Source organism: Anabrus simplex, chromosome 3 (assembly GCF_040414725.1).
Source record: "Anabrus simplex isolate iqAnaSimp1 chromosome 3, ASM4041472v1, whole genome shotgun sequence".
NCBI classification, from domain to species: Eukaryota; Metazoa; Arthropoda; class Insecta; order Orthoptera; family Tettigoniidae; genus Anabrus; species Anabrus simplex.
Window position 1 is genome coordinate 142,080,817 of NC_090267.1, and position 27,263 is coordinate 142,108,079.

Sequence of the window (27,263 nt, forward strand, 5' to 3'; positions counted from 1 at the left end):
GTTTCTGTCCTTTCCCGCCAGCCACATCTAGTGATCTTTCTACTATTCTTCTTTCTAAACCATGTGTTAACCATAATCATTCCATTTCTCTCACAAAAATCAATCAACTTTTTTCCCTTGCTGTTTCTTTCTCCATATCCAGTTGGATCAATCACTTCTTCTTGACCAATTCTGTCATTTCCAACCTGCACATTGATGTCTCTCATGACTATCACTTCCACATCGGTGACACTTCCTCGAGTCTCTTTCAGAATTACTTTATATTTTCCTCACTGTTTCCAGTTTGGGGTGCATAACCTTGGATGAAATCTTTGATCAGTTAAATTATGAGCTGTACTTCATTGTTGGATGCACTTTTGAACGGTTGGCTGTTGAGAGAGCTCTTGCATTATTGTAGTGATAAAGTAGTTAAAACCTATTGAAATTGTTTAAATGTTATGTGTGTGTGTTTTTTATTTGAATTTTATAACAATTCATTTGGTGTTCAGTAGGTTACATTTTCTAGGTTAAGTAGGCTAGCTAGGTGTACCTTGTTTGAATTTTAGGTTTAGGAAATACTTTAGGTAATAATATTAACTTTTAAAACAATATTTTTAAATATCTGTAGGTTTGTTGGTATAATACTTACAAAGGCAGATTATCATAAGGAGTTGTAACTCATTGTAACTTCCGCAACTTTTCCGATATTTCGTATAGATTTCGATTTAAAAAGAAGTTGAAGAGAATACACGGTCATTTCACTGGATAATTATGGTACTTAACAGTTTTTGGGTTGTTGATAATTCTATTAGAATTGTTGACGATTGTTGCTACATGCACATGGTAGTTGTGTAAATAAATACAAAATCAGCTGATTACTATATTCCGATAATTTGTAGTCTTAGTTCCCTGCATACTTTGTGCTTTCCATAACTGCATACGGGAGATATCAGACTGTGCCACTTATAATGGGCTTCTGATAAGTTCACCTGCATACACCCCAGCGTCAGTGGGTAGGGTCTGACACATCCTACTCTGATGAGTCTAGTGTCAGACCTAAGACGAAACGCTGGTTAATAGAGCAAATGCCTGAAAAGCCTTACATCTGATCTGTTTTTTAAGTGGTGTGTTCCAAGCTGTCAGCGGAGAGATGGCGTGGAGTGACATTAGTAGACGAATAAGTTTGAGTGGCATCTTTAAAGGTAGGAAAGATCACAATATGAAGATAAAGTTGGAATTCAAGAGGACAAATTGAGGCAAATATTCATTTATAGGAAGGGGAGTTAGGGATTGGAATAACTTACCGAGGGAAATGTTCAATAAATTTCCAATTTCTTTGAAATCATTTAAGAAAAGGCTAGGAAAACAACAGATAAGGAATCTGCCACCTGGGCAACTGCCCTAAATGCAGATCAGTATTGATTGATTGTTCACATACTTTACCCTGGTGCTCATTGTTGTTGCTATAATAATAATAATAATAATAATAATAATAATAATAATAATAATAATAATAATAATAATTTTTTTCAATTACAATTCTTTTCTAAAAAACTACACAAAGGTTCTATATGAGAATTTAATGGTCTGCCTATTATAGGCGTACTGGTATTTTTATGTTTTAATAAGGGAATCTTTGTAAGATGTTACTCTAAATGATAAATGATCATCTATTTAAAGATCGTCTCGAATGGCGAGGACATGCTTAAGTTCAGGGAACTTTCTACAAATAAGTATATCCTAACCCACGTTCCAGATCTTTAAGTGAGATATTACCTCATGTGGGATTCATTATGCAATAATGCAAAAAGTTCAAATGTTGTTTGGGTGTTAACTAAGTAGGGCAAATATTTTTGTAAATATATTGTTGTTGTTATTATTATTATTATTATTATTATTATTATTATTATTATTATTATTATTATTATTATTATTTCTTGTGTTCTTTTTTTTTTAAACTACACAAGGGTTGTTGATGAGCATTTAATGGTCTGCCTATTAAAACTTACACTGTTTTTTTTAATGTCCTGTACGATGTCATTTTTAGTGGTATAAGACGTAATTTTTAGTGATAAAATGACAATCTATTTTTATTCCGTGTTTACTGATGCGTTTTTTACAGGTATGTTATATCTAACTTGTGTGTTCGACAGACTGAACAGATTTTAAGTAACTGAATCGACACTGGAAAATATGGCTTCCTTCTAAACAAATTAGTTTACTTTAAGAAATATTCACGGTTCTTGATATTAATAAGTCGGGTGAGATCATTAACAAAGTGGTCATTTAATATCTCATAACTCACGCCAATGTAGGTAATTTATAGAGAAGTAGATTTAAAACTTGATAAAAGCAATCCAGTGATAACGATTCAGGGTCTATTCCAGCTATGTATTTTGACTGTGTGCTACCATGTGGCGCCACAGTATTCTTCCAAAGTCACTGATTGGCCAGTGGTCATTGTCCGAGGTAAAAGCGCGCTAGGCATTGTTTATTCCTCGTTTACGTACGTATTATCACTCAGTTTGTATAGTTGTGCAAAAATACAAAAAATGGAAGAAATTGGTAATAATCTTAGTAGAAATGGTAAGCGACTTGCAAAGAAGAGAATTAGTGAAGTGGATATTTGTGAATTACTGATGGAGAGGAAGATGTAAGTGTTGATGGCAGTGAATATAACGCTAGTGATAATGAGTGCAGTGGCAGTGACATCATGACGGATGTATGGATTGATGTGGAAGACGATGGCGATACTGATAGTGATATTATAGGTGGGGATGGTGCTGGTAATGTAGACAATCATGTGAACAATGATGCCTGGGGTCCTTGTGTAGGGGCACAGAAAGATATTCCATTTACAAGCCAGGAGCATCTAAATCTTCAAATTGATACTTCTACGGCCACACCATATGAGTTTTACCGACTGTTCCTAACAGACGAAGTTCTTGATTTGATGGTACTACAAACTAATATCGCTGCAAATCAAACACTAGCGTCTGTGCATATTAAGTGGTCTAGTCGTTTGAAGGAGTGGGTAGATACTACAAAGGAGGAAAAGAAAATTTTTATGGGTTTGAGATTGTGGATGGGTCTTGTAAGAATGCCTTCATTATCAAATTACTGGAGCCAGTTTTCTGTATATGGAAATAGTGCAGCTGGTAAGGCAATGTCAAGAAATCGTTTTCAGTTACTACTTCGATTCTGGCACTTTGGTCCCAACGATGCTTCAGCAAGTTGCACAAGATTCAGCCACTGTTAGATATAATGCATATGAACTTCAAGAGTGTCAAAACTCCAGGTGAAAACCTCGTAGTTGATAAATCAATGATTCCGTGGAGGGATCGTTTACCATTTCGGCAACTTATGCCTGGTAAGGCACACAGGTACGGTGTTAAACAATTTAAGCTGTGCGACGACACGGGCTACACCTACAAAACTGAAGTATACGTTGGTAAAGGTACTTCGAATGCTCAGAATACACTGAGCATTGCTACTCAAGTTGTAATGCAACTTATGGACCCGTGTCTGGACAGTAACCACTTTCTCTGCACTGACAATTATTACTCATCAATTTAGTTAGCTGAGGTGCTACTGGATTGTAAGACACATTTTATTGGCACACTTCAGAAAAATCAAAAAGGTTTACCAAAGGATGTTGTAAATGCAAAGCTTAAGAAGGGAGAACTCATTGCAATGGAGAATGGAAATGGATTGACAGTGATGAAGTGGAGAGATCAGAGGGATGTGCTGATTATGTCAACCAAATGTTATTATGATGTAATTGCTACGGGCAAAAAGAACGGGAAACACGAAGATGTGGTTAAACCGAAAATGGTAATAACGTACAATGAAATGAAAGGAGGAATAGATATTGCAGACACACTTTCTTCGTATCACACTGCAATGAGGAAAACCATCCGATGGTACCACAATTTGCAGATGACATTCTTTTTGGTACTGCCGTTGTAAATGCACTGCTTCTGTACAATAAGACACGGGTTACTGGACATCGGAAAATGTCTCTTGCAGAGTTTCAAAGGAACGTGGTCAGCACTCTTTGTCTAACTAACGACCCTGTTAGACGTACTCCTAAGAGAGAGAACCACTACCTTGGGGAAGCCAACAAGACGGAAGGACAGAGACGTACCAGATAAGTGTTATCAAGTTCAACATTACTGCACTTCCGAAGGATGTCAATACTAATTATAAAATTATTTTTTTATTTCTTCCTTTCAATATTGCAGGAAAGCTAGAGGTCGGTGTCGAAGCTGCTATCAGCAACTATGCAAGGTAATGGGCAGAAAGGATGCTGCTTCTGCCGCAAAAAGGATGTCAACTGTCTGCACAACCTGTCCTGACACACCTTTCCTTTGTCTGAAGTGCTTTGAATCATTTCACAACAAAGTGACTGAAGGTTAATTATTGTTTAAAGTCTAAGGGGGCTGTCACACAGGCTCGATCGAACGACTGCGATCAACCGACTAAGAAAACAAACGTACAGAGGGCAGTGGCACCAGTCACACAGCATCGATCGTCAGCGATCAACTACGAGCGATGAAGATCGACTGGTTTGTAAAAACAAACGTGTCCGTTTTTCAGTCGCAGTCATTCGATAATGGCGGACGCAACATAGTCATCTGTTGATGAAATCGAAACATTAATTTGCTTAGTGTATGAAATCAAAGTGGTGTATAATCCTAAACTCCCTGGATATAGTAATAGGGAGACCGTGAATTTTGTATGGCATTCTATAGCGTGGAGAATTGGGACAAAAACTGGTAAGTAATTAGATTTATTACGATGATCTTATGAATAGTGTTATCTTAGATTATTTATTGATAACATATATTATGCGGAATAGATCGGTAAAAAGGGTTACACTAGGAGAAGTAGTAATTATCATTCTTGTAACTTAATTGAAGAAATGTTTGGAAAACATAAGCAGTGCTTTCCTAACCTCCATCTCGTACCTAATGAAATGAATAGGCCTACCATTGTTTGCTTTAATGACAAATAAGTGTAGGCGTATGCCATAAGTAGGCCTACTACATGTATATTTTCTTTGTCACAATATTCTGATTCATTGTTTCAGGAAAAAGTTTTGCCAAAACATGGCAAATTCTGAGGGCTGGATATCGAACTTGGAGAGATAACATCCTCCCTCTCCTCCCAGGTTCTGCTGTACAGAAAACATAAAATGGGTTTACTTCAATGCCCTCAACTTTCTGGAACTCTTCATTGCTGGAAGAAGGTACAATTCTGTAATATTTATTTTTAAAAGTAGGCCTACACTACAGACCAGTGTTCTAGTTGTGAAAGAGTGAGGGGAAGATTCAGTCTGTAGGCCATAAGTTCCACCCATCTGTTCATTAATTTATCAGATATACCTGAAAGTAATATAATATAATATAATCTAACCTAACAATCATCTTACTAAAATAATTATTGAAAGTAACAATTTCTTAAACAGAAGGCTTGTGTCCAGACTAAAATGTAGCTCCAATTTAGAAGAATTGCATTAATATGTTGTTCATTTTTTCAGTTCTATAACAAACACATCTATGGAAGTGGCACCTGGTGTGTGAGAGCCTTTTCACCAAGCTGAAATAGAGGAGGAGGAAGCAGAAATAATTTGTGTTGGATGGGTCAAACTTCTACAGTTCAGAAATTACTGAAGGGACTTCAACTTCCAGTCCAGTGGCTTCTGCTTCTACAAACAGCTCTGCCAGCAGTTAAAAATAAAAGAAACAGAAATGTGAAAGTGACAGTGATGTGTTAAGTGAATATTTAGAAAAGATACTGAAAACTGAAAAGAAAATGTAATCAATGTTATTTTTAGTGTCTTCATGATGACATGGAAAGAATGAGTGTACTAGGTCGAAGGGTTTTCAAAGTTAAAATTCAGGGACTGTTGTATACAGTGTTAGACAAGAAAGAATCTAATAAAATGTATGTTCTTGAGAAATGTTCTACTTTTTAAATTAAATCAGTTTTTGTTATACTTATCTATCAATATTTATTGGAATCCTCAGTGAGTTATGTGTATTAGCACCTGATGGGAAAGAACCTTAACTCCAATTTTTATTAATTATTAGCATTATTATAACATCTTAATTTGTATATTTTATGTGGTAGAACATGTGTGGTTTACAAGGAAGGAGTATTTTGAAATACATGTAGTAGGTCCTTTCTGTGTGTATGTAGTAAGCAGTTGTACAGCACAGGTGGTCTGAAACCAGACCAGCGTATTGATAGTTCTGTCCAAGAGCTGACTTCCTTCTTACGGTATACTGTTGATCGCAACTGCAAACTCATTGCACTAGGTTTGTACAGCACAGGTGGTCTGAAAGCAGACCAGTGTAAAGACATGAGTAGTTTTGTCCAGGAGCTGACTGCCTTCTTACAGAATACTGTTGATCACAACTGCAAGCTCATTGCATTGGGTTTATTGCATCTGTGTTCAATGTTGCTTACTATACTGCCATCCTAGGAGAATACACATCCTATAGGTGGGCCGGCACAAGGTTGCACTTGACAGTTGTAAGTCATGTTGGCACCACTACAAAAATAAAATGAAGAACGTCACCCGTCAGTCAGAATAACCAATCCACTACTTTTTATGTCAGATACAGTTGCGCATTTTATTCATGTTAATTCGTATTTAATTCCGTATAGTGTTCATAATATTTTATTTGCCTACACAAATATGAGCATTTAAAATATATTATAAGGTTTAAGCGAGCTACAAAACAAATACGAACTAGTTTCAGTTGATTGTTGTTGGCAATATAGGTAGTATAGTGGTGCCATCTATAAGTAGCTTGACTACTGTATTGAAGTGTTGCCGTTTTGTCTGTCGCCGCTAGCACGTGGTTGGGTGTGATTCGCGCGTTTATGAAAGGTTTGTTTTCATTTTGAGATAATTGTGAAATTTTATTTTAACGAATGCAGTGCGATGTCTTGGAAATGACAACATAGTCATGAAGCGCGAAGTGATAATCCTTTGAGCCGCGGAGTGTCCCTTAATAGTCAGACATTAGAATTAGTGCGGAGAACTCGTGAGTTTTACGAGAGGGAGACGAAATTCGTACGCTTGTATAGCCGTCTCTCCATTCCTGTAGATCATGTTGTGGATCGCATATCTCAAACATTAGGGCTTTCAAAGCGTACTGTCATTCAAACAGGTGTTCGCCTCCAAGAACAGAAGGAAAAAGTGACTGGGGTACATAGCAATAGCGAAAACGGGGCTGATAGTAGTAGGGACTTGTTTCACAGCACTCCGGGAAAGAAACGAATTAAGCTATCTCCTGTAATAGGAATTAATTCTTTCCAGGCTGATGCAATACGAAGACACGAGTACGATTTTTACAGCTCAAAGTTCCTTCTGTCATTGTTATGGACAATGCACGTTACCACTCCGTAATAATGGACAAGACCCCTTCTTTGAGCGTCCGTAAAGAACTGTAAGTGAAATGGCTGCAGTAAAGAAATATCCCAGCGCATATGTGTACGACTAAATTAGTCGACACCGGGCGAGTTGGCCGTGCGGTTAGAGGCGCGCAGCTGTGAGCTCGCATCCGGGAGATAGAGGGTTCGAATTCCACTGTCGACAGCCCTGAAGATGGTTTTCCGTGGTTTCCCATTTTCACTCCAGGCAAATGCTGGGGGTGTACCTTAATTAAGACAACGGTCGCTTCCTTCCCATTCCTAGGCCTTTCCTGTCCCATCGTCGCTATAAAACCTATCTGTGTCGGTGCGATGTAAAGCAAATAGCAAAAAAAAAAAAAAAAAAAAAAAAAAAATAGTCGACGAGGTAGCGAAGGAACAAGGGCACGAGGTTATTAGGTTGCCGCCGTACCACTGTCACTTCAACCTCATTGAGTTGGTACGGTATGGGGTGAAGTAAAACATTACGTACACACTTATAACACGTCCTTCACAGTTACTGAAGTGGAAGGACTGTTCCGGGAGAGTATTGCTCCAATGGATGCGGCTTTGTGCAGGAAGAAATTTAGCCATGTCGCAGCATTCATTAATTCGGCAATGGCAATACATGGCATCATCAGTGACTCTCAGGAGTTGATGACCTGCCTAGACGATGATGACAGTGACAATGAAGGCGACGGTAGTGATGGCAGTGAACTGGAGGGTATCGAGCCTCTGCCTTTGTGAATCAGGTATGAAAATAAGGTTTCTGAATTTTCGTAAATTTTATAGAATTTACTTGAAACATTTTGTGTTAGCACCGGTGTATATTATTCTAACATTTATTGGTGAAGGTGTATATGAAGTGAGATCCTTGTCGGCCGATTTCTTCCGTGTTTTGTAACATCGCGACAATAAGAACTTCGTAGTATATTTATCTCGTATAATTTTGTGTGATGAATAATCGGCGAGTTGAAAGTTCAATTTATGTCGGCAGATTTCATTTGTATTGTGTATCATCGCGATGACATTAAAAACATTTCTCCCATGTTTTTAAAAACACATGTGTCGTGCAATCAGCTGTTGTTACAGCGGCAACATCGCTTCATGCGCCATTGCAGTGTGACCAATATTGTGCGCAGCTGTCATGTGCAACCTTACGCCGGCCCACCTATAAATACCTATTTGAAATTATCTACCTGTTCCAGTTTTGTATTCTCAACCTGACATTCAGTTCTATTTTAGGTGTCTTCCTTACTGCCATCACTTTAGTTTCATGTCATATTCATTGCATCCTTTTTGAAGTTGCAAGATATTAGATTGCACAGTTTCAATAGACCAAGTTGTTTGCATAGGACAAAATTCTTACTACAGTTATACCTGACAGAATCCCTCCCTGCCACCTTATACCTTTGTAACTTAGGTAGCCTTTATCTCCTCATTCCAAGTACTGTCATATGAATATATTTTTTATAAATACCTGTCTGCACCAGCAATCACAACTTTCATGTCTGTTACCGTACTTATAATTTATTAATAACATATAGGCCTACAGAGGGCATCAAGGTAGACCGATTATTTTATTTCTTGTGCTGTAGATCCATATAAACAATGAAAAACAAAGATGAAAAATTCATTTGTAACTATTTTGACAGGTGTTTCTACCAAAGTTCTGTAGATTTTAATCTACAACATACTGTATTTTGTGTGATGTGATATTAGGGGGATATGATGGCAGAACATGTACATTATTTATAAAAAATATATTCATATGACAGTTACATGCTTGTAATAAAAGGTTGAGTAGATTAATTACCCTGTAAGTCAATCCAAGATCTTACAAGACCCATACACCCTACTCTGTCAAACATTAATTTATATAATCGGTATTTACAAACAGTTTTGACAGGCAATGTAAGATATAGCAAAATTAAATCATTTACCCCCTGAGCAACAGGCCTAAATAACATTTTACTGTAGATGGCAATAATATTTAGTTGTTACAAAGCATACTCTTCACTTCTAAAACTAGAAGGCAAGGTGCTTGTTATTAGCACCTATTATTTTTTGCAGTGTTTGGTTCTCATTTTTGGTGATATTGAAGGCAAAGTTTTCATTTTCCTTGAACTGATTCATAAGGAAAGTATTTCAGGATGGATAGATAGGCTTGATCGTGTTCATATCAGTAAAGAAGTTACATATGAACAATACACAGAAAGGCAAAATCAACATTGAGGTAAAAAAGAGAGTCCTACCAGACCTTTGCAGAAAAAGTTGTTACTCTGTACCAAGGAGTTTACCAGTAACTTGGATGGAAATGCAGGATTTATATTAATTGGTTTATTATTGCCAAATGAGCAATTAGATCAGCTTGCCAGTGCAAAGTTTGGGGAGACAGTACTTTATGCTTAGTGATGAGGGTAATAAACAAGACCTTGTGTGTAATTTACATGTAGTTGTGACAAGTATCAGTCTATTACACTGCCAACGTACTTATTAGAACAATATTCCAGAAGCTTTTCCTATAGTTATTAAGCTAGTGTACAGAGCACTAGCCTTACCTGAACTCCTCAAGAAATGTACACATATGTGAATACACAGAACCCTAAAGAGACAACCTTTCTTCACAGCCATTTGGTAAAATTAGCTGCTTTTGAAGCTGTTGTAGTCTTCAATGATATAAATTGTCATTCTTGCAAAGTTTGGATATGGACCTGGATTCTTTGCACAAAACACAGTAGGCCTACAGAAATTCAGCAACATGCTTGTCATGAAAGCAATATGATACTATTCTGAACATGGCACAATAACAAAGAAGAGGAGAGGCAACAAGCGATTTGCAGAGGATCATGAGGGAGAGAAACAGTGTAAGGAACTCCATTGCTTTTCTCATTTTCACAATATTCAGAGCATATGTGCATTTTTCTTTCTTTCAAAATTATTTACAGGATTGTAATGAAACTTGAAACACTATTTCTACATTAGGTAATGTAAATTTTGACTGGAAGCATTTCTTGATATGTGTATTATTTTGGTAGGTGGGATCTCACCAAGTGGTATGAAAAAAAAAGAAAAAGAAAAAGCTGTTAACCTCCATCTAATAAACACCTCAAAATATCATTTGAAAAGACAGTAATTATGCCCCAAGATCCAGCATCATTAAAACAAATAAGCATAAATGGTATTCGTCTTATATTTGAAGTTGAAGTGCGATGAGCCACTGTTGTGAGGCTTTTGTTGGAATTTTCACCCTGTCAAGAATTCTGGTTGTAGTGCTCTATGAATGGCATCACATATAATAGGAACAAATCCACTGATGTATTGTGAGCAATCCTAAATCTGTATGAGTCACCAATGTCCAGAAACCTGTAGGCCTAAATAAATATAAATAAATATATTTCCACTGTTGATTGTAGCACCTTCAAATTATGAATTCAAATTGATGTACATAACAGTTTTCAGTCCTTTTTATCAATACTTTATTAGAATCCTGTAGAATGCAAAGAAATGTTCCTGCCACTAATCTTTTATTTGATATATTTTGCCACGGACATACAGTAGTTGTTTCGGAGGTGAACATCACTTCTGACTTTAAACCTAAAAAAAATCATTGTGAATATTGAATTTAACGATAGTGTCAGCCTTTTCTTAGAACTTATACTTTTCCTGTAATTTGTTTGCATGATGTTTATTATTGACTTCATTTTTTCCTCTAATTCCTTATACCGTAATTATTGATGGGCGTTCGGTACTAGTTCCTGAATTTTTCTTCATCATTCCACAACGAAGGCACACTTTGGTGGAATTCTCCATGGCTCTTTACCTTGTCCACTGCGATCGTCTGGTTCTTTCCTTTCTCCTAATATATTCATCGGTTAGAATCCTATTTCCACCCGAATTATCGCTTTCACAACATTCTTTTTCTCTCGTGAATATGAATACATCTGTAGCCTGTACGGTACTGGGCGGGAGTATCAGCTGTTTCCGTGCAGTTGATCCCTCTCGATCGATGAGCAGTGTGACAAGGTAAATGAATTTAGTCGTTAGTACTCAATGTCAGTTGGTCGCTCTTGATCGTTCGATGCCCTGTGTGACAGCGGGCTAATGCTTATGTTGCAATGCGAGTGTCACCGCCTGCCAATCGTGCCGATACATTTTCATTGTTTCGGGTTATCAGAAAACTGTTCACAATAATATGTAATGTAATATAAGTATTTGTTTTGCATTTTACTAGGTTTTCATAAATATTGCGTTCATTTGAATCAGCAAATAAGTCACCCGTATTTGAAATTCATATTGCAAATTCCATGTCAAAAAAATTCTGTGATACCATATGGCGTCACGCTATATTTTTTCTTTCGTAAAAATTGATGTGACACCACATGGCGTCACACATGACCTTGGTGTGGCGAGATAAAATTTTCTTAGTACATCATATAAATACATCCCAAGATTATATAAACAGCCTACAACGCGTACAATTGCTTTGGCACCAGCGGAATACTATTCAAAAACATGCCTGGCACCAGTGGAACAGTGTGCTAAAATCGGGTCGGCACTCAACGTGTTAAAGGTTTGGTTTTCAATAGCTGCAGTTATCCAAAAAATGTTTCCAGTCACTATATATTACATTCGGAAATACAACTCGTAACAGACCGAGCTCAGTAGCTGCAGTTGCTTAAGTGCGGCCAGTATCTAGTATTCAGGAGATAGTGGGTTTTGACGACCAGTTGCCCTTCCTGACATCACCTCTCATCAGAGGAGTTAATGAGATGAAACGAATGATGTGTTATGCAGTCCCGTGCGAATGAATCAGATCAGTGGAATTTTTTAGTTATTTTCCCAATGGTTAGCGAGTGTGCTCTATACACGACTTATTCTCAATTCCTGTACAGATGAGAAATGTGTTCCACCTATCAATACTTATTATAAATGGATTTACGTTAGTACCGGTTTCGGCCTTCCGTGGTCATCATCAGCTAGTACATTATTTTATTACAGCCTTAGACAATATCACAAAGATGTTCCGGATATCTAATGGGGATGAAAATAAAATATATTGTAGAACACACGTCAATCAATAAAATAGATAATATATATTTTTGGTGCAGTTTTGTTGACGACATCTTTGTAATCATAGATAGTAGATCCACTGATGCAGATGCTATACTAGACAAACTTAACACATTGGACCACCAAATTAAATTCACTAAAGAAACTGGAAATAACGGTACCTTAAATTACTTAGACTTGACAGTAACCAGGCACGACAACCACTTATCTTACCAAATCTACAGGAAACACACACACACACCTTAAATACCATCAAAATCGATTCCATTCATCCTAACACACAAAAGAACAGCCTATTGTAGCATGGTGTATAGAGCCTTTAATATTCCAATGACAATAGAAGATCTAAATAATAAATTAAAATCAATCCATGACTAGCCAAACATAACAGATACAGCAAAGAAAGGGTCAACAAAATCATTCACAAAATAAAATTGCAAAATAAAACCAAATTAACAAAAACAGCCAAACCCAAGAAAGATTATGCCTTATTTACCTTCAACAATACCCATATATATATACTATAATATTTTCAAGAAGCATAACCTGAAAATAGCATTCAAAACCACACATAACAGCACCAACACCATGCACAACACCAAAACAGTCAACAATAACAATAAATATAACCAATCAGGTGTTTACCGTATCAAATGCAACAACTGTGACACAAGTTATATTGAACGCACAGGCAGAAACTTTGCCATCCACTATAATGAACATATAAATGCAGTGAAACAACCATTTCTCATCAGTAGGCCAACATATAGAAGAATCTAAGCATAGTTTCACAGACATCAATAATGATATGACTATATTAAACATAAACTCTAAGGGCCCCCTGCTCAACATAACCGAAGATTTCTATATTTCTCTGTACCAATACGCCAATCCCAATCACAATATTAACGACATTACAGAGAAAACCAGCATCATCTTTGATAAAGCCATTCCTGCATTAAAAAATGACTATCTCAAAATAGTAAACAAACAGAATATAGCACGTCCTAATAAACGGACGAATCACAAGCCTGACCCCACCCCTTTCTCCACAATAGCCACTTCTCCTAACCCCTCCACCCACATCCCTTTCCACAGCTAACATAAGTCCCAGACGCACTTGTAGTAGAACACAGCAAGCTTCCAAACATAATGCTACATGACCTCCACAACAACAACAACAGTAAGTACTCTTTTCATTTCCATACACACCCTAGGCATTACTTCATACACACACTATACTTAGATTTTCTTTACAGATAATAATTATAACACGAGTACAGATGAGAGAGGTGTCGCCACCAACAGCTCCTAATCAAAATTTAAACTCAAGACTTGCAGTTTGTCATAAAACTTACTGAAGTACATCAACGGTTGAATTACACAGTACTTAAAAATTTTCACGACAAGGGTTTTCACCACGAATCAATATGACTTACTGAACCCTTGAACTTACCATTCCATCGTTGGTCGGCCACGGCTGCTACAGTAGAACAATCTAGAACTCTTAAATCATGGGTCGTTGCGGGAATAAATTCGGTCACGATCTTAACCAAACGATGGGGTTCAGAAGAGAGCCTAACTACTTGAAATGAGGAGCAAAATGTGCTTACTAACTTTTATTAAATTGAAATAGCACGATAACATTATGAATTTAATATGCATTCTTAAAATAAAAAAAATTATAAATTATTGATTTTTGAATGTTTCAAACACAGTCACATTACATAACGTTGATTTGTTTCTTACAATATCGAAGAGTTGCTTTGGAGAAGTTAATATATTAGTGGACCGCGAAACTGAAAAACTGAAAAAGGGAAGACCTGAAAACCGGGCACCTATTATTCCAAACGAGAACTGAGAGTTAATCCACACAATCCGTGGAAAATCTGACTTTCAACAAGTAGAACGCCTGATTTTCTCTCAATTAAGGTTATCCACCAGTCGAATACCCTTTACGGATATGGAACACCCGCCGAATGGACCCTTAATCGAACCAAACTATCAGTTGCTTTGGATAGGTTGCGAATATTATGGGAAAGCATGGTGTTCACTACGAGTTAACAGCATCATTCACAATTGAAATAAAATCCCACCATGTATTTGTCATTCATGACACCCTTAAGTGATAAGGTAATCCTGATGCTAAATGTGCATCGCCCAAAACAGCTGTTCGGACGGAACCAACAACAACATGATCCGTGAGGATCTTACGTTATGTCGTTCTAAAGGAACAAAACTGCGAAATGCAGGAAACACTATTAATCCTGCATTTAGAAAAAATGCCAAAAAAGTGGAAAGTCACTTGAAAAGTATTATCGAACCGATTTTCAGGTTAGAAATGGGTTTGTTATGCTTAATAAAATTACCAGTCCACGTAAAAAATTACTACAACTTTAAGGAATTCTTTCCCTTGAAAAACAATGCTACCAGTACAGATCTATCTATTTATTGTCTGTCCCAACACACTACTTATAAAGTGATTACTTAATTACTTCAACTATGAATACAATGAAAGTATGACAAGATTGAAAATAAAATATTTACTGGCTGACGAATCGAAACCGCATTCGCAACTCAAGTCTCACACTAATACACTGAGTGTCACTATGCACTCTATCAAACGAAACGGACGTCAAAACGATAAAACAATAAAGTCCGTAAAATAAATTAACATATCGAAGTCATTAAAGCTCAACACGCGCGGAGAATTACAGTAAAGATAGTTAATCTAGATCAGGTCGATGTCCAACATTTGGGCAACCCTCAGCCACCGATAGCGGTCCCGTTATCTCAAGGAGAGCTACACACAGACCCTCTTCATAATTCATATTTACTGTAGGTGCTACCTTCGTCCAGGCCACTTCAACAAAAAAACAAAAGAAACATCTAAACTGAGACTTGAGTGTGTACAGCTGACATCCTAGACCTATCGTCGGGCTCACTTGAAATCTGTACATCCTAACACTAATCACTATGTACATGATACCTTCCAAATTCTATCGTCGGGCGTGAACTAGGACGTCTCATCATCAGTGACTCCAAGGATAACATGTGACGTCCTAAATCTATCGTCGGGCGTCAAAGTGGGTCGTACTACGCCTCCCTTAACATATCAGGGGAACTAGCAATTTCAAACAACTCCGACATTCAATACTAGACCTGGTCAGACAAATAACGCACGACGGAACCACGTCTCTTACTATCAAACGAATGCAAGTCAAAAAGATACAGTAAGTCTCTACCTCGTTACAATACGTGAACTCAAAAATAAATATACGTGACGAACGATTCTCCACCTCAAACACAATCTCAGCCTATGCACTGAAGTTTTAGGGAAGCAATGATAATTCCCAACGCACGTTTACCATAGTGGATGCCTTCAAAATAATAATCATCACTACCGCATTCAAAACTCAAAATCGCCTATCGTCAATTCCAACATTTTATATCAATGACATATCCAGTGAACAAATTCAATACACCCCAACCATGGGTCTAAAATGCTCTTTTATCCTTGAGGTCGCATTATCTTACTATTCATACGGGCTTTAAGTAGCAAATCGCTGGACATTTACTACCAAGATTTTAACCTTTTACTAGAGTCGTTTTCACTTGGGATCTTACTAGAAACCTACGGTGCTTCACACAGTAGTCGTCTCAAATTCGGATTGGTAGCGGAAAACAATACAGCCTGCCTTAACACAGCCTGGCCATATTCATCTCTTTTGTAGGTGGGGTAGAAACAGGCATTTCTGGCGACGACAGATTGAGAGGTGTATAGTTTATATCGGCTCTGCAAACAGCATGATGAAGACACGATGTATCAGATCTCGAGTGGAAATATTCTCTTAGACTTGATATCAGATTGCTATGTAAATTGACAATGGATAAGAAGCCCCTACCACCTTCTGATCTCGGGAGTGTAAGACGTTCGGTTGCAGATTTAGGATGGTGCATATTGTACCGGGTGAGTGAAACTGCTGTTTTCGTTTGTAACTGCTGAAGTTCTGTTTGGGTCCATTTTATGATACCAAAGGAGTATGTGAGCAGTGGTACGGCGTACGTATTGACTGCTTTGGTAAGATGTTTAGCTGTCAGTTTTGATGATAGTACCTTGTTGAGACGCGTTATATATTGCTGCGTGACATTTCTCTTGATGTCGGGGTGTTTCATACGAGTGCTCTGATGAAAACCGAGGTATTTGTACATTTCTTCTTCCTCCAGCTGTTGTATTTCGTCTCTTAAACTCAAAGGTGTCCCTTGTGCTGAGTAGGATCCTCTGATGACAGTTTGGGTTCTGCATTTGTCCAATCCAAACCGCATGCCTATATCTGAAGAAAACGTCTTGGTAATTGAGAAGAGATGTTGGAGATGGGGTTTGGTAGAGGCATACAGTTTAATGTCATCCATATAGAGTAGGTGGCTGATTTTGAATAGCTCTTCTCGCTTATTCTTAATGCTAAATCCATACCCACTTGTGTTCAGTAGGTAGGATAGTGGATTTAATGCCATGCAGAATCATAATGGACTCAGTGAGTCCCCTTGGAAGATCCCTCATCGTATTGGTATGGGTCTTGTTGCAACACTGTAGTTTCTTAGAGAAACGTGAAGTGAGGTGTTCCAGTCTGCCATTACCGTCTTAAGGAAGTGAATGATTGAGGGGTCAACTTTATATAGTTCCAGAACATGTATGAGCCAAGTGTGTGGTACTGAATCAAAGGCCTTTTGGTAGTCAATGAAGCATGTGTATAGGTTCCTGGATTTATGGTGTGCTTGTTCCAGGACCACAGTGTCGATAATCAGTTGCTCCTTGCACCCCTTGGTATTCTTCTTGCAACCCTTTTGCTCCTCGGCAATGATGTGGTTTTCCTCGCAGTGTTTCAGAATTCTGTTGGCTATTATAGATGTAAATATCTTATATAGAGTAGATAGACATGTTATAGGCCGATACTTTGCTGGATTTTGCAGATTTTCATCCTTTGGTTTCAGATATGTGATGCCAGTGCACAGGAAAGCTGGGAATGTTGCCGGGTTGTCTAAGAATTTCTGGAAATGTTGAGTCAGAAGGAAATGAGTACATGTAAATTTCTTGTAGTAATAATTGTGTATACGATCAATGCCTGGGGCCTTCCAGTTCTGCAGTTTCTTGATGCTCTGTTGTATTTCTCCGATCTCAACAGCCTTGGTTGCCATATGCTTCACTTCATTACTTCTATCTTTCAGTTCACTGATCCAATGGGCTTCCGCATTGTGCTCTATTGGGTTCGACCATACTCCCGACCAGTAGCTGTGAATTTTTTCTTCGCTGGGCGTATTTCCATCTTGTGTTGCATCTTGTGTTCTCTCGTTCAGATTATTATTATTATTATTATTATTATTATTATTGTTGTTGACAAACATTTCTGAATTCAACTGATATTTGAAATTTAGGTATTCGCCACGACTAATTTATAACTTAACTTCCCAAAATTCCACGCTTTGGACAATATCTCATCGAACATTAACACCAAATTTTAAGCGTCGCATTTTACCGTTTCTTGACATGAAATTTACACACTGAAAGTTTCACACGCTGACCAAAAACTACATCACCTTTCGCCTGATAATTACGAATATCAACCCGACAATCATCTTGAAAAATTTGTTGGGACAGAACAAATAAAACTAACTACAACATAATATAAATATAGACAGACCTGCACAATGGTGACATTCCCAGCATTCTGGTTACATCGTCACCAGCTGACCTCGCTCCTTAGCCGTACATTTTCACAAAGAACATTATCATTTCCAACATCTCACTCTTACAAACACTACCCTTCTCACACACGATATTAAAATTACCACATAAACCACGCACTTTTCTCTGTAATTGGCACCACGAACTTCCCTCGTTCTGCAGTCCTCTACGACTGTCTGGATCGTTCCCAGAGTTGTCTCTCTCCGTTACTCCAATAAAACAGGTGTTCAACAGATAAAGGGAGCAGAACTACTCTGAATAGCTTCCCCAACCCTCTTCACTTTCAAACGTACATGAGATGATATAAATAAAATCTGCTGTGTATATTTTAACCAACGCCTACACTTTCCTAGTTCGTCGGCAAACGTTCAGAACTTTTCCAATCACCTTCTCTTCTTAACCGAGTATGTGGACCTTAGCCACGGACATGTATTTAGTTATTTGTCGATCAATCTGGCGCGAATTTCCTATGACGACGGGCACTAGCTCCCGCGGCTTTAAGTTCCAGATCGGCACTGCAAAATATACGGTGGGGGGTTTCTTTTATAATCTCAGAAGGGACGCTATCCCCACTATTAAGCTTGATTGTGTAATCTGCCAATTTTGTGTCCAATCGACCGATTTTGATGAGACTTGTCCCAGACTTTCGGACAGGCTTGCACTTATTTTAGATGTTAATCTTATAATTTTACCACACTCACAACAGGGGAAATAAATTATTTCTGCCCGTGCGTTTCGCACGTTTTCTTCATCCCCTGACCTTGGCACGTGTAGCTGGTTCACTGATCTGATGCTAACATGTACTTAGGCTTAACTGCATTTATGTTTTTCCCTGGGGGCTCTGTCTTCACGTAGGGTGTACGAATAATTTTACTTATTTATTTCTTTATTTACTGTGTTGCCAAAATCCCTCGTTGTATAGAATTCCATGAATTTAAAGAATTGTCGGGCACTCGAGTTCCGCCGAGGTGTCCCGGTATTTCACGAGCTTGCCGTGAGTGAGATCCTTCCCACGTGACATCGGGGCTCTTAGGAGTGCAACATGGCTGCCCTCACAAATAAAAGTAGCTTCTTGATACCAAATAAATATTGAGAAAAAAAAATATTTTTCTCACCGTAGAATTATGGGTTCAATATATTAGCCATAGAATATTCTCGAAGATCACTTTATGCAACTAACTTAACATAAATATAGAAGCACAAGAACTACAAAGAAGATTGAAGAAGGAACTCCACGCAACACAAACTTTCAAATTTTAACAAGTGTACCATATTTTAGTGTGTTTAACTTAAGTGTTTTATACTGTGCTTTATGTATGTTAATATGTTTAATGTACTCGATATGCCCAATGTACACTCAGTAGGTTTTAGTTTACTGTAGCCTTCATTACCACATTGATCAGATATTTTAACCCCACATAGACAAAATACTACTACAATATATTTTATTTTCATCCCCAATAGACATCTGGATGATCTAAACATAACATCTTTGTGATATTTAATGGCTGTAATATAATACTGTACTAGCTGAAGATGGCCATGGTAGGCAAAAACCAGTACTAATGTAAATCCATTTATAATAAGTATTGATAGGTAGAACACATTTCTTGTCTGTACAGTGAATCCAATCAATACGGAAAATGAAGCTTATAAATAATATTAGTTCCCGCGCTCTCTACACGTTATTTGCACTGTTAATTCAGTTTTGTTTAATTTGTGTGTCAGGTGTTGTGGATATAAACAGTATTTCAAAGCGAATCACTTTGGAGGATTTTTGAAATACCTATTTCTTTAATGGATACAACTCCTAGAAAGCATAATATGATAATAGCATCATCTCAAAATACTTCTATGACAGAGTAACTACTAACTGCGCGTCCCTAACCACACGGCCAACTCGCCTGGTCAGCGTGGTTTCACAAGACCCTTCAGTATTTCTCTCAACACACTTCTCATGAACGTGAGTGTGACGAGCTTTCAGCACAGCAGGCAGGTGATAATATTAAGAGTGCTCTGGAGCGTTAGGGATGGAAAAAAAGTTAAAGGTTACACTCCCTTTCATTCCTTTTCTCCTTGGAATATCTAATGTTATGTAGATTCGCAGCACACACTGATATTGCCAACCCATAGCTTCCTGCGTGCTCATGTTTAAGGCCTGGTTTTGATTCGTCTCTGAATGAAATCATCTCCTTCGAGGATTTGGCAAGGGTTTTGGAATGTATGTGTAAATCTGGGTATCACTGAACTCGATGGCTGAATTATTTATTATTTATTATTATTATTATTATTATTATTATTATTATTATTAACAATTCTTACGTTGGTGTTGGACTATCTACTTTATTTTTTTTTTTTATTTTTTTTTTTTTGCTAGGGGCTTTACGTTGCACCGACACAGGTAGGTCTTATGGCGACGATGGGATAGGAAAGGCCTAGGAGTTGGAAGGAAGCGGCCGTGGCCTTAATTAAGGTACAGCCCCAGCATTTGCCTGGTGTGAAAATGGGAAACCACGGAAAACCATTTTCAGGGCTGCCGATAGTGGGATTCGAACCTACTATCTCCCGGATGCAAGCTCACAGCCGCGCGTCTCTACGCGCACGGCCAACTCGCCCGGTTATCTACTTTATAATGTGGGCCACTGTGTCATAGAGCATCTATGATGTCACCTGGTAGTTGTAGTTGACCTTAAATACTGGAATATTCACCGCTAATTTGGTTACACTTGATCTTTTTCCCTCAATATATAGCAGTAAATAATATGCATACACTATTGAGAACGTGGTTTTTTTAAATTTCCTACTTTGATAACCAAGGAAATTCAAAGTTTGTATTGTCATTCAACTATAATATTATCCTTTTAATTTGAAATTGAGTGAGCTATTTCTTGTTTCAGTGCGAAGTACTGCAATCCTCGTGTTCTGTCATGCCTGCACGTTTTTTGCGAAGTATGTCTGGAGAAAATGCTTATGGATGAGGCTGGTGACTCAGGAAAGAGGGACTATATCATTTCTTGCCCAAAGTGCAAACAAGAAACAAAGGTAAATATTTCTTATTAAGGAATATAAGAATATATTCTTGGTATGTTGGTAAGACTATCTACAAACCAACTTCAGTTGGCAGATTTGGAGGGAAAATATTATCCTGTAGTTGAACATGTTTTAGATTTTGACAAATTTTGTCTTTGCTATTATTTTTTAAATTATTAATAATGACTAGAGTAGTCTGGCTCTTAGGCATTATGGTCTGCATTGAGGCCTTCAGTTCAGAGGGTCCCGGGTTCAATTTCTGGCCAGCTAGGGGATTTTAACTGTGTCTGATTAATTCCTCTGAGTCAGGGACTAGGTGTTTGTGTTTATTCTAGCACATTCATCTTTATATACACATAACATGCTACACTACCAACCACTAGAGATGGGCATCGTGCCTACTGTTGTTGCTCATTCCCGCTGCCCTGTTGGGACATTTATGGTTGCAGTCTTTGTCGTTGGTTGCCCACTTTTCAGTTCCCCCAGGGTGGAAAACCAGGAACTGCGCGTCGCTTTTGCTGGGCTCCATAACAGTTTCCTTGGCCTCGACTCGCTCTCAATGTTTTATAGGCTTTTAGTACAATGGGCTCGCCATGCTTCCCAGGATTCTTTTAGGCTGCCCCTAACATGGGGAAACGGGCCTTTGCAGGTGCCCCTATCTAGAGTACAAATGCTGCTTTGTGGACTTTTGTGGTATTACCGTATTTGCTTGCATATAACTCTCACTTTTTTCACCAAAAAAAGTGTGAACATTTTCAGGGATTTGTGTGCAAAAGATCATATGCCCGAAAAAACACAAAATTTGCATTAGGCTATTGAAACAAGACAACTGGCATACTTACCCTATTAGTTGTTAGTGCCTTCAATCTCCGAGCTTTTCTCGCATGAATCATTCTGGCTACGGCGTCTCCGTCCAACGGATTTGCGATGCCAGTCTTCAAGAAACTCTACAATAACGTCTGTCGACAACATAACCCATGCCGGCATAACTCAGTCACACACGAGTTCAACTGACAGCCTCTTTATTTTGCCTTCTGGCGTCAGTTCATTCTCCCCTCCTGTCATCCATTGTACTGTCACATACAACGTACCATAACAGCAATTGGTACAGTCCCGATATTTAATGTAGGCACGCCCACGGAACAACAAAACTTTATTTAGTGTATTGTACCCGCTCAAAGCCTGAGTCCCAACCAGCATTTATCTTAGTGGGTGTTACGGTCCAAATCTATCGCAACTAATAAACAGTAAAAAAATTATGAAGATATAAGATCTCCAATTAAATGTATGGGTGCCATCTAATCAGTACTACAGGGTTGAATGGGACACTCTAATAATTAACTTTAAGGCTCATCATAAAAACACACGAAAATATATTAAATCAGATTAAAGGGAAAAATTGGAAGGCTCCGTCCTAGGAATGGGGACGGATGATCAAACGGTCACCAAGGGTTTACTATTCTACAAGAACAAGAACCTAGAACTGTTTCCTTGCAAATGCTAAAGGAGCATTTTATTTAAGTAAAAAAAAAAAAAAAAACCCACAACAAAATTCATTAACGCTTATTTTGCCGGTAATTTGGCATATCATTCCTGAAAATTTTACATAATATTTTACACTTTTGACCACCCATCCACTTGGGTGGTGGAACCGTTGATTTCTGAGGGTTGCAATTCGACCCTCATGAACACAATAACCCTTTATGGTCATGGTTCAATTACCTGTTGGCTAGGTGGGCGCGATCACATGAATCGTGTCATCGCCTCCACCTTTATTGAAATGAGACCAACCCGGGATAACACAAAACTTTCCCCGGGTTCCTAAGCAAGATATGCTATCGTTAACTGAAGGAAACGGCAAAGGGACTCTAAGCTACTGGTCCAGATGTAGGGATTTGCAATGACATTACAAATAACAAATTTAAATTATTTACAACAACTGGATATTATTACGTTATTTCGCCAGCTGACTTCCCTAATATCAGTCAACATCATCATCCGAAATACAGTAGAAGTCCGTTATAGCGAGAATTCACAACAGCGAAAAATTTACTCGCTATAACGGATTCTCGTTATATCCGATTTTTAATAAAAGTCGGAAAACCCTTCATGCACTTTAAAATCAGTATGAAACGGCAATCAGTTTGTTCAAAACTTGCGTTTCTGTAGATGATATTCACACTACGGCTTACTTGTTTGTTATGTTTCGTAATCCGATACTACGTGAAAGCGTATGTTTAATTTCATTCTGAAAAAAATATAGTACTGTATATCTCCGAATCCAAGATGAACCCCACTTTTTCCTTCAAAAAATTTCAATCAGGCTCAAAAAGAAGTTTGTAAAGTCATATGAATGCCTTGTCTTACAGTGGGCCTACGCATTTTTAGACGCCGAACATTGACTTTCGTCACGCCGTATTTCTTTATTTTTGGCGGCTGCACAATTATTAATTTCCGCGGGTTTAAGGACCATTAACTCAACATTGGCATCATAATACCGAAGAGAACTCGTTGAAAATTTTCCGGCAATGCCTATTCCATGCGTCTCTACAATACAACGATCCGTCAGGAAGTTATTCTTGCTGTCTATAAAACTGTTACTTTTACGCAGTGTCAGATATAGCCGCTACACGCACGTCTCGCTTGTCGGGTTCGGCCAAATTCAGTGGCTAGCGATGTATTGGCCTAATCGCGAACGTTGAAAGTCAACGAACGAGTTTATTGCGCCACAGTATGGCAATTCCGCCCTTGCGTTTTTCGTGCACATACCTCACAATTTCATCTTCGACTTCTTTAAAGCGCCCTTGTTGCGGACCACTGAATGCATTTTTTGTACAGTACGCATTTTTTTAGCTCTTTGTCTCACGCTAACGCCAAATATTGGCTTTAGTTAGGCCTATGCCGTATTTACTTGCGGCTGCACAATTATTCTACATTTCCGTGTGTTTAATAAACATCAACTTATAATTGGCATCATAATATCGACTAGAACCCGTTGAAAATTTGCCGGCAATACCTTTTCTACGTATCTTTTCAATACGACTATCCATCACGAAAATATTCCTTCTGTCTATAAACCTTAATTTTACTAAGCGTCCAGTACAATAGACGCGTTATGACTGCCATTGAGTAGCCATGGCTTTTCTAAGAATTCGAAGGGGTCGCATGTTTTGATGCCATTCTGCAGATTTGAGAAACACACAGGCTCTGTACAACCGGTTGTCGCGGCTACCGATGTGTAGTAAAGAGGCGGTCGTTTATTGTCAACGAGTTCAGTGCGCGTGTGAAAAGAAGCAGCGTGGTTACCGCGGTAGTTGCCAGTGGTATCCATTAACTTACTGGTATTAGGCCGCAAATGCAACAACCCTCGAGTTTTCGCATGAGATTCTGAGGAAAAAGTATTGGAATCGGAGAAATACGGTATCTCTCCAGAGATATCTGTGGCAAACACCTCAGATTTCTTCCACAAACAGTGTCACCTAACCTAACCGTATGTGTAGCCTATCATGCAAACATATTTGAAACCCATGTAGAGAAACAACCTCCTCGCGAAAAATTGACATGTAAATAACCGTAACTAGACGCGAGAAAATATGAAATATCCTCTGAAATCAGTGATGTACTCTGCCATATCTTGAGGTGTATCACATTCTTACTTAATTTCCGTATATAACATTAAAATTAAGATATCGTTTACTTCAGTCTTTATTTTTAACGAGTTAACAACTGCTATCGGCCACGTTATTTACGCATTTATTACGAAAACGTGTTTTTCTCTTTCATTTCGAATTTTCTTTAGAGAACAGCAGTCAATGGGTATTACTAATAAACTCCAACATCGCCTTTGAATGTCAACGAGAGAGCTCGCAAATGCACAAAGTGAGAAAACTATACCGTACCGAAGATGATCGATAGCATTTTGTTGCAAACGTTTCGGTTTTCTTATTCAAACAGCGTCACGTATTCTAACTTAAGCGTACTATACATATGATGAATACACACTTCAAGCTCCAGTAGGGAATTAAGCACTCTGCCATATCTCAAGGTGTATCCCATTCTTACTTAATTGCAGATTTAGCCTCAAAATTAAGCGGTGGTTTAGTCAGCCTTAATTTTAACGAGTTAACAACAGTTATCAGACACGTTATTTACGCATTTATTACGAAAATATGTTCTCTTTCATTTCGAATTTTCTTTACGGAACAACTGCCGACGGATATTACTAATCGACTCCGACATCGCCTTCGAATGTCGACGAGAGAAATCGCTAGTGCACAGTGTGAGGAAACGATGCCGAAGGTAATCGATCGCATGCAATATCATCGCTGGGGTGCATAAATATCAGCAACGGAAAAAATCGTGCGCGCTTTAATCACTCGTAATAATGGATGCGCCAGTGATAGGGTTCTCGCTGTAACCAAAGGATGATACACAGTTTAATATAGGAATTTTGAAGGGAGAGAAAAATGTCGTCGCTATAACGGAGTTCTCGTTATATGCCGTACTCGCTGTAACGGACTTCTACTGTAATTAAAAAATATTTTTTAATTTTATTATCAGTATTATTATTATTATTATTATTATTATTATTATTATCAGTGGAGATCATTATTATTCTCAGGAGCCTCCGTGGCTCAAATGGCAGCGCGTCGGCCTCTCATCGCTGGATGCCGTGGTTCAAATCCCGGTCACTCCATGTGAGATTTGTGCTGGACAAAGCAGAGGCGGGACAGGTTTTTCTCCAGGTACTCCGCAACAATGGATAGTCGTATTGAAAAGATACGTGGAAAAGGTATTGCCGGCAAATTTTCAACGGGTTCTAGTCGATATTATGATGCCAACTGTTACTTTTACGCAGCGTCAGATATAACCGGCTGCCGCTACACGCACGTCTCGCTTTCATTCCAGCAACACTCTCCATTCTCATTTCATAGCATCTATCAGTCATTAATAAAATCACTTTGGGAGTGGCTACCCCATCGTGCTAATAGCCTATGACTCTCATTTCATTCCTGACCCGGTCAATGACTGGAAAACAGGTTGTAGGTTTTCATTTTCATTATTATTCTCAGATATAATAAATTCTTCTTCGTAATCTTCAAATTTCTTTTTAAATTATTATTATGATAAATTATTTTCTCTTGTTTCATGGCAGTTAACTATTATGTTTAATCAATTCGGGTCTAGTTTGGTACTAATCGATCCATTTAAGACATAATTTACTTGGAATATTATTATTATTATTATTATTATTATTATTATTATTATTATTATTATTATTATTAATTTGAAATTTTATATTTTTATTTCCAATCTTTAGAATTTAGTCACGTATATTAACTCTCAATATGAACCACCAAGATCCGATTTCACTTCGGTTGGGGCGCAATAACGGTATTCGAACCCACAACGTAATTTTTCGTACTGCCGTTAATTTATGTGAACACCATGTCCACCCAAGACAAATCTTAAATCCCATGGCACCTCGCAGCTGGGCAAATACATCCAATCCCTGCAAGTGCTAAATTATTCCTTCTTTTTCATTTGAAGTCCATTTATTCCACTGGAACTCTTCAAACATATAATTAACTAATTAATCCTCGGTGCGTGGACTCTTCTGCCACTCATAACACCGGAATTGGCATATTGTATCGACGTAGGCTACAGGATCCATCTATTTCTTCATCATCAGTACGACTCAATTTCATCTCATGCCGAATTTTTGTCCTGCACGAATTCCAACATAAAAATGTGCTCAAACCACTCTGGGCTTTTAACATAGCGTGACCATCATATACTAGTGCCCCCTGTCGCTTCTGAACAACTTATTATGATTATTATGGAGTCCAAAAACTTTAAATCAACAATTAATTTTAAAATCAAATTTACTGCCCGAATTAAAGTGTTCCACGCCACATGTTATCGCCACATTTAAATTACTTTAACTTGCGATCATTCTATCAAATTAGGCCCGTGCCATTATTCACAAAGCAGTATTATTAAACACTCATTT

The 27,263-nt window shown here is 38.0% G+C and overlaps 1 protein-coding gene across 2 annotated transcripts in view; it reads left to right on the forward strand.

Annotated features, from left to right (window-relative positions):
- The window catches only part of mei-P26 (meiotic P26), a 451,952-nt gene that overhangs the window by 39,212 nt on the left and 385,477 nt on the right, over positions 1–27,263 (forward strand). For both annotated transcript variants that reach the window (XM_067142736.2, XM_067142737.2), the window contains exon 3: positions 21,118–21,262. In XM_067142736.2, coding sequence (XP_066998837.2) covers positions 21,118–21,262 — 145 coding nt within the window. The remainder of the gene's footprint in view (positions 1–21,117; positions 21,263–27,263) is intronic.